The sequence below is a fragment of the Eubalaena glacialis genome, chromosome 5 (assembly GCF_028564815.1).
Source record: "Eubalaena glacialis isolate mEubGla1 chromosome 5, mEubGla1.1.hap2.+ XY, whole genome shotgun sequence".
NCBI lineage: Eukaryota > Metazoa > Chordata > Mammalia > Artiodactyla > Balaenidae > Eubalaena > Eubalaena glacialis.
Window position 1 is genome coordinate 127,153,873 of NC_083720.1, and position 15,705 is coordinate 127,169,577.

The 15,705-nt window shown below is 36.1% G+C and overlaps 1 protein-coding gene across 4 annotated transcripts in view; it reads right to left on the bottom strand.

Moving 5' to 3' along the window:
* Window positions 1-15,705, bottom strand: part of BANK1 (B cell scaffold protein with ankyrin repeats 1) — a 314,550-nt gene that overhangs the window by 23,039 nt on the left and 275,806 nt on the right. For all 4 annotated transcript variants that reach the window (XM_061191673.1, XM_061191672.1, XM_061191671.1 and 1 more), the window contains one exon: window positions 6,799-6,864. In XM_061191673.1, the coding sequence (XP_061047656.1) occupies window positions 6,799-6,864 (66 nt within the window). The remainder of the gene's footprint in view (window positions 1-6,798; window positions 6,865-15,705) is intronic.

Here is a 15,705-nt window from a genome sequence, read left to right on the forward strand (position 1 = left end):
ACATAATATTGAGTATGGTTCCCTGTGCTATACAGTAGGTCCTTGTTGGTTATCTATTTTATACCTAGTAGTGTGTATATGTTAATCCCAGCCTCCTAATTTATCCCTCCCCCACCCCCTTTTCCCCTGTGGTAACCGTAAGTTTGTTTTCTGTGTCTGCAAGTCTCTTTCTGTTGCTAAGTATCTCTCACTTATTTAGAAGATATATTGGGGAATACTTTCATGATGACATAGAAATGCTATCTTTTCTAAAATCTTGGACATCCAAAAAATATATTTGTTTTCTTCTTACACAAACACATTAGCTGACTAAATATAAGTTGCAATGTTTTCCCAATAAATCATGTAGTCCATTATCTCAAATTTTTGTTACATCATTTTCTAAATTGTAAAACTGATTTTGATTTTTTAACAGAAAATCTAAGTTAACATATTTCCTCAATACTTTACGGTTGTTTCTTCATCTTTATAACTAAAATGGTTTGCTAAGATGCTTTTAAATGTGGGTGTATTTCCTTATTTTTTGCTAGATCACAGCGAGTCCATACAGTCTGCATATTCATTCCCCCACTTTTCTGTACTCTGAAGCTTTGTTAAACTATGTCATTGATTGTATTTTCTAGCCTATTTTTAAAAACACCTATTATACATGAGTTGGATTTCTGTTCTCCATGTCTTTTGACTGCTTTTAGTATTTACATGTATTGGGAACAAACCCTTTTCCAATTATGTTCTCAACTTCAATAGTTGATTTTACCCACTGTCACTCCTTTTTGTTATAACCAACGTGGATTTTAATTTGCTATTGAAATTTTAATTTCCAAGTTTATTTTATTTTTGCCATATGTCCTCTAGTCATTTGATCCATTTTCTTCATGTCACATGTTTCACCTCATCCTGCCATCTCAGCTAAAATGTCTTTCATCTGTTTTGCTTTCATCTCAGTCTGACCTCGACCCCTGACTTTCTGTTGATGTTTCCTCTCTATGTTTTCAATTTGTTTATGAGTTTGCAGTTTTCTGAAATTTTCTTTTTTGGCTCCTGTATATTGTCAGTGGGTATCCAGCACTGATCCTGAAAGCTGAATGGTTCAGCTTAATTTAATAAATGAAAATTAAAGATAATTCATACTTCTTTACAGTTATTTTCTAAAAACAATTACACATCATTAGTTAAGATGTTCTTATTTTGTGTGTGTGTGTTGAGGGGGGGGCACACTTGCATATTTCCCACTATCTCCATACTGATAGCTTGGTGCTTCTTGGGAAGATATATGACAACTTTACTCAATATTTACTCAAAAGTAAGTCATTTACAGAAGCATAATTATCCTGAGTCTTCATGATGAAATTCTCCTTCCTTTCCTTTGACATGGTTTTTGAAGTTCTCATATCATTTATTTGTTCTCTCCTTCAATCTTCTTAAAAGAGAACGCATCTAAAGAATCATGTTTGACAAGAGATTTGGTGATTGTTTATCCTTTGCTTCTATTCCTTGTGTTCAGATCAAATTTTGTTCTCTGCTCTAGGACTACAGAGGACTTTGGTGCAATTCATAACTCAAGATCCCAGGACTTAGCAGCTTTGTTTAGTGCAGCTTTGTCACAAATAGGTGGAACATGATTCTTTGGCACTATGTACTGATAGGTCTGCAAGCAACTAACTCCCTGAATAAACAGTAATTTTTCTTGCCCATCCCACCTTTCCTTCACAGAGCTTTACTGCAGGGTCTCAGGATGCTTTCTACTGGGAAAACTACTTTTTCTGCGTGTGTATAGAAAGACCAGAGCTGGAGTGGAGAGAACTTTAAAAAATTAGCATTTGTGTAGTGGAGTGATAGCTAGGGGTCAGCGGGTATACTACTGATTTTATTTGTTTCAATCCCCTTTTTTCAACCTTAGAATTAATTGGAATTAGTCCCATATTCCAGCATTAGCTTTTTTCCAGTCTTTGTTTCCACTATTATTAAGAATTCCATCTTTTTGATGTCTTTCCTTCACAAGCATTTCTGAGAGGCCACTGCTGGCTGTTGACACATCACCATTTTAGACAAGAGCTCAGCTATTACACAAGTTTTTCCAGGTATGACTTTAACAAAAACAGAAACAAAACAAACAAAAAACTCCTATGAACATGACAAATGGAAATGTCAGTTATATTGAAAAAGAGAATTGAAGCCATTATTCTTTTATGGAGTACAAATAACTACATTTTGATAATTTCCCCTCTTTTCTTTTTAATATATCAATTACTGGCAAAAGTAGCCAGATGAAAATACCTCAGGGACCAGCATTCTCTTTTGCCCACATAAGGGTAATACCATCTGCATTTCTCCAGGTCTCCTACTTATAGAAAATTCTGTTATTTAACATTCATCACACTGCTGCAGCACTGGGAACTTACAGAGCTCATACAAGATGTGTTCCCTGACTATATCTTTCCCAAGAGCATGCACACCCCCTGAAAAGACCAGCCGATAACGATTTTGCAGTCTGCATTGAGGAATTAGTGGGCAGAGACTATATCAGAGATTGCAAACTTGGAAGCCTACAGGGGCCAGAAAGATGGAATTACTGAGCAGATAAGATTCAGTGCCTGCTTATTAAACACATCTGAATAGTCTTCATTATCAAAAATAATTATTTTCTCTTGTGTGTTTTTATGCATAGCATGATTCTCTTGATACGTCTTTTATTTTTCCAGTTCTGATAGAATTATGAGTTTAGAGAAATGTGTCTCAAATATAGAAGACAATATGGAAAGCATGATAACAAATGAAAATATCAAAAGTAATTTGTAGCAAATGATACAATAATACAATAGGGAGTGGTTGGAGATTTGAATTGTTACATGAGACATGGATTTAAGCATGGTTTAAACATGGCAAAAAATTGAAATTATATTGTGCACATTATTTTTGAAATATAACATATTTAGAGGTCAAATCTGACTACGATATGGCCTTTCAAACAGTTTCTTTTGGTTAGATTTTTTTGTGTGTGTGTTGGTTTGAGATTATTATTATTATAGCATATTATTTTCTCATGTGTTCTACTTGTAGTCCATGTCTAAGGTAGGTCTTAGGCAACTAAATTCTAGAAGCTCCACAAATAACTCTTACGCTCATCTGGGATTGAGAGTCACTGGTATAGGCAGCTGGTTAGGGTGGACGTGCTCCTCCTACCTCCCACCTAACCCCATCCCTCAAAAAAATGGTTTGCCTTCCAAGCATGACAGCAACAACACATGCTTGATGAGATGATTATTTCACTGTATGGCTGGGCATATCTGTGGCCATGACCCATGATCCCACGGAGGCAGTTAAGAACGCTAAGAACGCTAAACATCATCAATTGCCATTCTTCACCTCTGAGGTACCACTATGTTGATAAAATGGGGATGATTCCGGTGAAGATAGAAAAGGCCCCCTGGCATAGCCTACGAAAAAGATATAACAGAGAAAAACAGGTCTGGGAGACGTGAGCAATCTTGATCCTAGACTATGACATGATTTTGTGAGGCACGGAAAATTAACCAGATATTTCCATGTCCTCAAAGCCCTTACATTCCTCCAGCACCCTTTGACTTGATCATGTTCACCTAGTAGTCTTCTAATGACTAATTATATTTTATAAAAACTTTATTATTAATATTTGGCAAGGGTCTAATGAATACAAGCATTCTCGTCACTGGGAAGAAATCTTCCCATAAAACAGATTTAATCGATTGGGATTGGGGGTTATAAATCAGTCCTCCATGAGCTTAGTTAACAGGACTCAGACATCAAAACTCTAATTGATTCCAAACCCACTGACAAATTCAGTTCTCTGGTTTGCCACGTTGAAGAACAAACCCTTGACTGCTCTGTGAGGCTCAATTTTGGGAAGTGGGTGGAGGTGTGGTAGCAGCACATTCTGGGGACAACACTTTGGCACTGATTTAAAATTTTTCTAATTTTAAAACCAACTTGGAAAAACTGATTTTAAAAATGTATTTTGATGGAAACTTTTATCTGTGATCCAAAGTCCTCAGCATTTTTCTTATATTTTTTCCAGGATGTGAAAATTGAGTTGAAGAAATCTGTTGAGTTTCCATGGAAATGGTGCCAATTAATTTTTTTCTGTTCCTCAGGAAAATTCCTTGACTTAGCAATAATGTAACTTCCTGGCAATCCCTTGGCAGTCTTCAACAAAGGGCATCTGAAATGCCTATACTTTCAGTGGGAAAATAGTTGGCTCTCATAATCCCTTTTCCTTCCAGCATATAGTGAAATAACTGAATAATTTCTTTAACCTTTAGAGAACCTGTCCAGTCCCTTTAAAAAATCTTGACTCTGACAAACACTTCACTAAAGGGTCTTTTTGTTCTCTATCAAATAAAGAGATTATCATTGGTGAAGCATGCACTGTTTTTCCTATTACATCATGAAATCCCAGGGTATTTGAAGAGTATTCATTAATTTAGGAATAAGTAGTTTTGATTGTCTAGTATGTCCCATGGTCTGGATGGTCATAAATATCTGAAAAGGTTTAGAGAAAAATGGCTGGACAGAGGAAGTCCATTAGGTACTTAATTCTTTAATTTCAAAACCTTCCCCATTATTCTTAATTATTTTTTTCTCACGCTAGATTCTGATTTCCCTGCAGACTGCACTTATCAGGAAGGTTTTTTTTTTCCCTAACATTTCAATGTTCCTCTACTCTTTGAAAACAGGACAGTATTCTTTTCCATTCTGCTGAATTACTAATGTCCACAGTTAAAGGAATCTAGGGGAACTGCTCTAAGGTGACTAATCAAAAATATCATCAATAATTGGATTGAAATATCTAGAGAGTGAAAAATTCACACAAAAATTTGATTAAAATTTTCAGTATCCTAACCCCCAAGAATTAAAAAAATCTGGTCATCATTGATCTTGATGAAGCAAATTAAGTAACAAGATATGGACAGATGTTAATCCAGTAAAATATTTTATAACTTAGGTTCTTGTTTCCTTTCACCATTCTCTCCTCCCCTTTATTCTGAGTACAGAAGGGACTATTTTTTCTATACATATGTTAGAATACTAATAGGTTTCTTCTAAGCTTCAAAAACATTAGCAGCCTTTTCTTATATTGCTCTCTGTGGGACAACCAGAGGATGACAGATCAGGCATTCTGAGGATCCCTTCATTACACTTGTTACTTGTCCCCTTCTTTCATCTCCTGTGGCCTTCTTCACATCATCCTCTTAATTCTAACGTAATTTAATTAAAATATAATAATTGAATAATTTGTTAAAAATGCTTTAGGGAAACTTTCTCCCAAAGAGCTCAAAGCGTCGCCTCTCTTTATTCTTTTCAAAGCTCTGTGAGGTATGTGGAAGAGTCCAGATAGGAATAATCTTCTCTACTTTAATTCTTCAATAACTGTTTGATCCTAATTGTACAATGATCTCACATGGAGTTCTGCATTTATTTCTTGAGAGAGCTAAAGGCACAGTGGGAGGCTAATAGTAGACTTAAAAAGATACATCTTTCCCTTCAAACTAAGAAATCACCAGAAATGAAAAATTGTCCAATAAGGAGAGTTTTTTGCATACAAATTTATAAGTAGTCTATCCAAGTGATTTGTAGGAGACTGGAAGTTCAGGTCCATCATGTGCTGCATTCAAACACCACATACTTAATTGGAAGAATGATCTAAGTACAACCTCGCTGCCGTGAGAAATGCCACTTGAAGTGATGGGTGATGATCACTCATTTAAGGACACACCTTTGTTTGGAGGATGATCCATAGCATCCCAGGAGCAAGTCCATGAGGTTCTGTATTTAATAGGTCAGTGGGTGTCAGAAGTTGGTGCAATCAGCACTTTGCTATTTTCACAACGGCACACAAAGAGACTATGGAAGTGGTCAGTGGCTGCTGGTGAAATAGCTTCCCTGTTTTATTTTAATGTCTCTCTCAATGATTTATGAGTAACAATTTCAAGGTAATATTACTTTGGAGTGATGTTATTTCAAAAGTGGGTTGAGGTTAAAAGCATCTGTGCATGTTCATTGATTATCAGAGTTATCCAGTGTTACCTCCACCTCTGCCACCTTTTATGTTTTTCATATTTGAACTTTAACCAAAGATTTATTATCAGAAAAAAATCATAATAAATAACCTGCCAGAGGACCTCTTTTCAATAGGAACCAAGTGTGTCAGGAAAGGCTGGAGGCAGCTGCCTCCTTATGGAGCAAGAGGAAAATATTCCTCCTGTGTGAGATGCCTCTGAGCTACAGTGTTCAGCTCTTTTCTGCATGACAAATAATTGTTCCAAAAAATGGTGGGCCCAGTACCTAAGGCAAGAGAATAGTGAGACAATCTTTGACTGGAGTTCAATGCAGAGCACAGAAAACCCATGCTGGTCCCCTTCATGGGGGCATCAATCATCTGCCCCTCCTACCAAGTTAGGTTCCAGAGGCTTCTCTCTAAAGGTCTCTGAGGCATGTTAGAGAATTCGTCTTACTTGACCCTCCTGGAGCTCTGATAACAAACAACATCATCAACATCACCGCAAATATCCTAGTAAGGCCTTTGTTAAATTCCTGCCTTTGTTAATTAAAATAATTTGGCTTTGTTAATTAAAATAATTTTCTTACATTAATCTTACTATGGAAAAATTATATTTGGGTAAGACACTGACTGACTTAACAGTAAAATTAGCCAAGTACACAATTATTTACTTCTATCGCAGGAGACTTTATTCAGTATTCATAAGATTTCTTTAACTCTTACTTAGAGATTATTAAATAAACTGAAGTTCATGTTAGTACCTTGTTTCTTAGGACCATGGAACTTGTCACCATCAGATTGTCTTCTGGCAGTCTTTTGTTGAAACACTGTAAAAAATAGAACACAGATTATTTATTGAACATAAACATAAAAAAAGAACATACTGTGGAAGACTGTAGGAAATTAAAATGCAATACTTCATTTTCCTTAGTAACAATTCCTGAATTGTATTATTTTTTGAGTAGGAGGATTATTAAATTTACAGTTTTCTCATTTGTGCAGCTTATCAGTCATTTCAAAAAGCATTTTCTTTGCACAGAGTAGTATAATGCTGATGGAACGCCTCATTAAACTGTTTAAATCAAGATATGATTCCATTTTGATATCAGGTAAAGATAAAAGCTGCATTTTGTTAAAAGTGATAAATGCTAAAATCACATGAAAAATTCCATTTGCACAGAAATTACTCATGCTGACTTTTTGGTGATAAGCAAGGATAAAGACTGTTGCTTCTTAAACAGATGAAAAGACTGCTGTATTCCCAGATGTGATAATAAAAAAGACACTTTATTCTTGCATCATCTAGCTAGACCTCAGACCTATTAAAGCAGCTTATTCGAATTACTTCATTATCTGAAAAGCACTTTGTTCTCATTGATTATTTCTTACATGGAATTCTGTGAGACAAGTCAGCATTATCCCATTCAGCAGATGAAAGATAAAATTGATTGTTTAATATTTATTGAGCACCCACAAAGTTCCGTATACCTTCTGGTATTTGTTAACGAGGAAGTCTATAGCCTTTAGAGCTTGACTTTAGAAACTGAATATCCCAGGCTTCCATTTATTTTTTATGGGTAGTCTAAACTATAGGGTTCGGGAACTGAAAGAGGCCTTGGAGATTTAGTCCGATGTCATATGTTTATAGATGAGAGAGGTGGAAGTAACTAACATACGAAAGGGCTACGTAATTTTGCAATGATAGTGGAGATGTTAGTGGAGATGTTGAGTTGGACCCTCAAGCCTTGCACTTCATACTGTTGCTTTGGTTCTTCACAGCACTGATGCTCTTCTCATCCATAACTGAGGACATATTGTACAACACGGGGAATATAGCCAATATTTTATAATAACTATAAATGGAGTCTAACTCAAAAATTGTGAATCACTATATTGTACTGTAATTTACAGAATATTGTACATATCAACTGTAACTTATAGAATATTGTATATATCAACTACACTTCAATCAAAAAAGTTACAAATCACATGAGGAGACAAACCACAATGAGACAAACCTAGCAAAACAGCATACCAAGAACTAGATGTAATAAAACAATCTGAAAGAAATTGTAAAATAAGTATGCTCTGTCAAAAGAAAAAAAAAAAGATAAAGAAGGAGCTATAGAGAGGGGGTTAAAAAAGAACTTTAGGGCATTCCCGACATGCTTGGGTCTCCTGTTCTTCTTGGCAGCTCCCCAGGTGTTCCTGGGACAGTCTGGCTGAGGCACACCAGAGTGTGGATGGTGCTTCAGCACTCTGCCTGGGAGATGCAGCCCAGCAGTTATTTTGGATCTCTGCCTTTGGTCTTACTATTCTTTAAACCAATATAATATCAAGGTCATATCTGTGATGAATCCAGATAGCATTTTTTTTCAAATTTAAGAAAGTTCCCTAAGCCATATCAAATCAATAATTATTTATTAAGCACATATACTTTGCCAGCTGTTGTCAAGAAAAAGGGTACTCTGCTCTGTCCTTCAAACAGGAGAAGCGAATATACTTTCAAACTATGATGTGTTTAAGAGAAATTATACACATGAAATAACATTTTTGGTTGAAAATCAAGTTTCTGCTTCAAGTTAGTATTTGGAAAACATGCTAAATATAACTTACTGGCAAGTTCTGGGTTTGTGGCTTACATTTTTTCTCAAATAAAATATACTGATGGATATATGGTATGTGAATATATTTTAGGATAATAAAAGCATTTTTATAAGTGGTGCTTGACTTTTTTCATTGGCCAGTTCTGAAAGTCTTGAAAGAATAAAACACTTTTGAAATTTTAATAACATGCAGACACTCTGTGCTTTTTCGCCAATATTGTTAAGATAGTAATTGAGACTGTCTCAGACAAAAAAGCTGTAATCTGGCATCATTAATATGGGAAATAATCTGAATCCAAAGATAAATTCAGAAAATAAATTCTTCCAATAAAAAGTATATTAATTGATAAGTTTTAAGAACTCTGATAAATTTTGAAGCTATGGAGTACTAGAGTTTTTTTCCAGCTTTTTGGCATTCATTTGTTAAAAATCATTTTACACCTTATATTTTATTGAAATACATTTGTTGACAACACATGTCCAGACTTTGTGAAATACAGTAAATATTAAACAGGTAAACATGCTCAGTTTCTAGATTAAGAAGTGACAGCAGCATATTTCTTTATTGTTGACATTTCAGCAGCGTTTGTAGCTAGAACAGCCTGGGATGGGGTGGAGAATTGGGGTGGGAGAGTAGGATGCTCTGAGTAGAATGATGATGAAAGTGCTGATAACAGAACTCATTAAGAGCAGGATGGGCACTAAATCATGCCCCATAGTACAAAAATCCTCTCTACCACAATAACCTCCCTTGAAATTCCCTCCTAACTCACCTCCAGCTCCACCCACTACAACTGTTCCCCTCCTATCACCTATAGACAAGCCTCATTTCCTTACAAGAACTCAATTAGCAATTAGCATATTGCCAAACACACTGTTTCTCATTGTTATGAAAGTTGGGAGGTGTTTTTGAATATAAGTTAATCTTGGGAAGACACCTGAATTAACTTGTTTCTTGAAGAAAGAGCTAGCCCATCCAAATGATCACCGATGCAAACATGCATACCAAGGACACATGCTCTGTTAGCCTTAGGAAAAGAATACATAGATATAAAATTCCAGACTTTGTTAATCTTTCTTTTTGCAGTGAATATTAGCTGAAACATTTAAATTGCTTCTACCAGTGAAATCTTTGTTCTAGAAAGTTTTATACATTTTATGTTTACCATCTCACCCACACAACATTTATGAGAGGTAACTATAAAATCCATGATATAGGGAGAACCAAGCACTGGGTATGGATCATTCAGATTTATATATGGAAGGTATGTATCTTTATACAACAGGATTTTTGGTAAGATGAGACTCTGTTCTAAACATATAGCAACTGAAAAACAATCTATATATTAGAATGCTAATCTGCTTGGCACAGTGGAAGGGGTATAGTTTTGCCTTAACATTATCAACGTGCATGACATGGGAAAATGGCTTTCTCCTTCTGGGCCTTTATTTCCTTTGCCAATAAAGTTAAGGCTTAGATGAGATGATCTCTAGTGTCTTACTCAGTTCTGATATTCCAAAACGCTACCAATTCTTTTTTCCCAAGTCATTCCAGGCCAAATGGTTCCTGGATGAATTCTCAAATGAACATGAATTTAAATAGAATGCTATGCTTTGAGGGGGAGATTCTTTTTACTGGGGGCTTAGACTAACAGAAACACTAGCAAGTTAAATCACAGACCAATGTTAGTTTTTCATAACATACGGAGACAGTCCTGTCCCTATGTGTTTGAATTCCTGGAGAATATTATTTTTGACCGCATTTTATTGCGTCAACGTTCAAATGATGCTATGAAGGCAATTATGACATAACGTCAATTTTGATGACTCTGCCCTAGTGAAACCTTATTTTTCTCTTCCTACGTAAAATTGGAATTTGAGGAGAAAGGCTAATGAATGCATTATTAGTAGCTGTCACTACCTTTAAACATTAAAAAAGTCCATAAAGAAAGAAAAACAATTTTTGAGGTTCAAAATAATCTCAAACAATGCAAATGCCCCAAATATCACCCCCATTTATTTTAAATATTTGGTGGAATGACTTCTATAAAATTTTCTCTAGAATAGAAATGACACTGAATGGAAAAAATTAGCATAGTATTAAATGTTCAAAATGTTAAGCAAAGCAGAACAATCAGAAGAGCAGAGGAGGAGGAGAAGGGGAAATATAACGAATTCACTTGCACTATTTGTCTTTCCAGGTTGCTTCTGCAAGAACGTTCTTCACGTCAACCTCATTAGTGGCCTATTTCAAGCAAACAGATTCTTCCAGGGCTGCCCTTCTTTGAAAATCTGATAAAGCTTATTTGGAATTATTTTATAAGTGGCTAAGCTAATGGAAAGTCTGTGTAATGCGTAGCCAAATGCGTTCATAAAGATATGAATTATAAACCACAAACCCCTTGATGTTCCATGCCCATTAGAAGTGTGAAGTGAAATGCTGTTTAGAGCTGCCTACGTATCACTGATGATGATTCTTGAAACTAGGGATTTGACATAAAATGAAATATACAAATCTGTATTGTGCCTCAGGTCCTCAGTATAGGTAGCAGCAGTATGTTTACTGAACACTCAGCAAACTTTCATTAGATTGCTAACTATGTAGCTAAGTGCTGTGCTAGGTCCTAAGGATGCAAAGGTCAATAAAATGCGGTCAGTTTCCATACTGTCCTCCATTTTGGTGTATTATTTTAAGCAAAAGTCAAATGTGTCATTAGGGCCTACTCATGAGAGAGGGCAGAGATAAGAAACAATCAGGAAGGGCAAGGGTCATAACGCAGCCTCTGTAGCCTTACTCTTCCTACCTTGTTCCCCCAGTTTGCACCCTGTGAATGGTAATTACAAAAAGGCAGAGTGAGGTAAAGGAAAGCAGTGTAAACAAGCCCTTTGTCTAGCCAGTGAAGGCAGGGAACAGAATGTTCTAACCCTATGAGTAGTCATACTGACTAATCAAATCCAAGCTCAGAGAAGAGATGTAGCCTCTTTGCAAATGGATCAAGATAGACTGAGCACTCCAGTCAGCTTAAAAGCACCATTTCATTCTGTTAGCAACAGTTATGGGTTGCCAATTTCAACAAATTTATCAAACACAGGTCACCACATTTGAATAGGCACGCTAGGGGTGTCATGGCCACAAACAGAAATAGTCACATCAGACACATAACATGAAGGTCTTTCACCTGAAAGTAGTTTACTGACTGCAGACATATAGTCAGGAGTTGCGGCTTCTTTTTGGGGAGTGGGAGGGGAGAATCTACAAATGATCAGCCAGCACACATGAGGTCACGGATGTGGTTAGTGTACTCGGGAGATTGGTGGCGATGGGAAGTTGGAAAGTAAACATCTGCATGAAGGAAAATAGTATAGAAATTCTAATTCAGTGGAAATATCAATGAATGCTTTGGTTTCCTAAGGAGAAAACATTAATTTTCTTTCCAGTTTGTAATGGAAACTTTAAGTCTGATAGACGTGTTCCCATAAAAATCCTCTCCCAAACCAGGAAATCGCGCTATAAATTACTTTCTCTACTTCTAAGGAACTGAATTTTCATTAGAGTAGAATACAAACTGTTTTTATTTGCATATTTATCCTTTTTGATGCAAATAAGAATATTGCTATTCTTGAAATGTTTCTTATCCAGGAAGTTGGGACATTGAGAGAAAGAGAGCAATCGGTTTATGGAATTCTGTGTAATTAGAGCTTGAGGCCATTGTAATGAGTTTATTAGCAAAGTCTCTACTCCACCACTGGGTAGGCTGGTCTTTCTTCATTTTGCTACCAGGCAGGCAACATGTATTGAACACCTACTGCTTGCAGAGCACTGGACTAGGGGCTCGTTTCCTCCCATATGATTTCATGTGTGCTCACTGCTTGATTTTACTTCTTGAACACTTGTATTCAATAAAAAATGATATTAGTGTAGACATTCCTCCAGTAACATCCCTGGTAATTTTCCTTTTGTTTCAAAGAGAAGTGGTTTGGGTTGTTAGGAAGTCACTTCAATACTCTAGAAGCCGCGATGAGTTCACCTTTTGGTTCATGCTTAGTGATTACCAAAAGTAATTTCTCTGGCCTCTTTCTTTTCTCTTATATCAGGAAATATTGCTGTCCTAAGAAGTAACCAGTAGGATCTGGTCACGTTCACGTTGAACAAACATTAAATACTAGTTCTGCCAATAAGACTCAAACTACAAAAATGCAGATTGAAAATTTCAAAAGGACAGGGCTGCTTATTTGAGATTTTCTTGTTTCTTGAGGTGGACCTGTTTTGCCATAAACTTCCCTCTCAGAATTGCTTTTGCTGTGTCCCATAGATTTTGGAAAGTTGTGTTTTTATTTTCATTTCATTTTATTTTCTGACTTCCTCTTTGATTTCTTCACTGACCCATTGTTTTTTTTAGTAGCATGTTGCTTAGTCTCTACATGTTTGTGTTTTTCCCATTTCTCCCCTGTAACTGATTTCTAGTTTCATACCGTTGTGGTTGGAAAAAATGCTTGATATAATTTCTATCCTCTTAAATTTGTTGAGACATGTTTTGTGGCCTAGCATAGATGCCAGTAGTACTGTCTTAGCCATGACAATCAAAATGTCTCTAAACATTGCCAAATGTCTCCAAATGTCTCCTGGGAGGCAAATCACCACCCGTTAAGAACTGCTACTCTAGGCCAATTGGGCTTCTACTAAAAGACAAATTTAACAGAGACTCTAGAAGCAACGTATGTTAAGGGGAAAAAGACCAGAATTCCCAATGTGAGCGCACGTCTGAACAACTGCTCCTTGTCAGAGCTGTGCCAGTACTCTATCAGGAAAAGGAGGGAGGCAGAGGATGACGGGGAAGGCAGGGACACGGGGCTTACAAATAGATGATAAATATGTCCTCTATCCTGAGACCACCTGTGATATATATACAAAGTCCTAAAGCTCATGGTTTGGACAAGGTCACCGGGCCAGAGAGTAGAACCTAGGGCACTTGATCTAAGGCTTACTTTAATCCATTTGACAATATTTCTTCACTAATGAGGATAGAGGCCAATCCATTCTGCCCCATTTATAATGATATGGATTAATTTTCCTAAGAGATTCTACAAGGTTTTTTTTTTCTGGTTGCATTTCCATTGCATTGTATGTGATCAATTTCAAGTACAAGTGAATTGCAAGTGGAAAATTTCTGAGAGCAACTGAGTTGTACTTGACATTTTGGGGTCCCAGTAGCTGAGTAGCTCTCAAAAAGGTCGCACACAACTTTGTTGCACTGTAAAATGCCAAGGGCAACTCAGTAGCAATTGAAAATTGAAAGGGAAATTATATTCTACCCCAAATCAGCAACATGGACTCTGAAGAGGGATCTTGGTTTTATTAATTGTGTGACGGGAAAATGGGAAATTGTCCTTTGATGTTGAAAAATTTTCCCAAACAGGCAGTCATCTCTTTGCATGATTTATGGATATAGTTTTACTACCCATCTATCTATACCATGAAAAGTGCTCATTTCTTTCTTTGATTTGTCTTAAATCAAGAATTTTGTCACTAAGAAGGACTGTAAATCCATGTTAATTCCTCTATATTCTTGAAGCTTAATGAACCTAATCCTTTCCAATATTATAGGGAGAAAAAGATGGAGAGAATATGATTTTTGAAAGCAGGCAGACTTCAAAAACTTTTCATTTAAGAAAAATGAGTTATTCTTTTCACGGTTATTAACATAAAATTAGGTTTAGTATAACAAGAATGGAATAAAAAATCCACAAACATATCTCTTAATAAAATGAACCATGGATTCAATTTTGTATTAATAAGTTACATTTCTGGGGATAGGAGATGGTGGTGATGGTGGAAATAGAGCTTCTCTCTGATATGTTATGCTGTGTGAAAGCAGTTAGAATGCTTAGCTATAAGTGAATATCCTAGAACTTTGTCCCCTTAGGTGCAGGATCCCCTCTTCAAATTAGGAGTACTTAGATGGTTTAAAAGAGGGGAAATTTAGGAATTACTAGATTGATATATTCTTCTCACCATCCTCTGTAGTGTTAGTGAAGTCTCCTATTCTACCCACATTGATGTAGTTCTTGTTACTTTTATCATTTATTCGTCCTTGTACTCATTCAATTAATATTCATCAAATATTCATGGTTTCTGCTATGAATTTAGCACTGAGCTTGGCACCAAAGATACAAAAACAGATGAGGTTTTGAAGGGCAAAAACAAATGATTGGTCTCTTCTTTTATGGATCTTATGGGTTAGAAGGAAGAAATAAATATTAACTAATGACCCAGAAATAAATACATCGAGAAAGAAAATTTGTCCTACCATGTGTACAAATGTGGTAGCCAGATTGAGCTGGCTCGGGTCCAAATCACACATCTTCCCCTTCTTAGTTTTATCATTATGGGCAAGACACTGAAACTCACTGAACATCAGTTTCCGTATCTCTATTTTAAAATTATTTATTTATTTATTTATTTATTTATTTATTTATTTATTGTATGCCTTGCTTTTTAGGAAAAGTACCTCTTTTTTTTTTTTTTTTTTTTTTGGCCACGCCGTGCAGCTTGTGGGATCTTTGTTCCCCAACCAGGGCCCTCGGCAGTGAAAGCACGGAGTCCTAACCACTGGACCACCAGGGAATTCCCTCCGTATCTCTAAAATGAGCCTATTAATGCCAACTATGCAGGGTTATTTCATGAATTAGAAATTATCATGAAAGTTGCCTAATAATTATTATCATAAGGAGTAGACTAAGCCAACTTGTTCCTTTAGAGGAAAGGATATCCTGACCCCAATTCCATCTGTAATAGTTTCCTTAACTTCTAACTCCCCAGAATCTAGGAAGCACACACTTCTTCTAGAATTTGAAGTTAATCAAAGTCACCGTCTGCCCAGAAACTGAGGAAAGACAAAGTAGAATTGCTTTTAATTATTATCTATTGAGCGTATATCACATACCAAGTATTGTGTTGAGTAGCTGTTAATTTTATCTCACTTAAAGATGACAACAATCCTTAAAGTAGATGTTATTTCTATTCCCAACTTACAATGAGGAATTTGCATCTCAGATATGTGA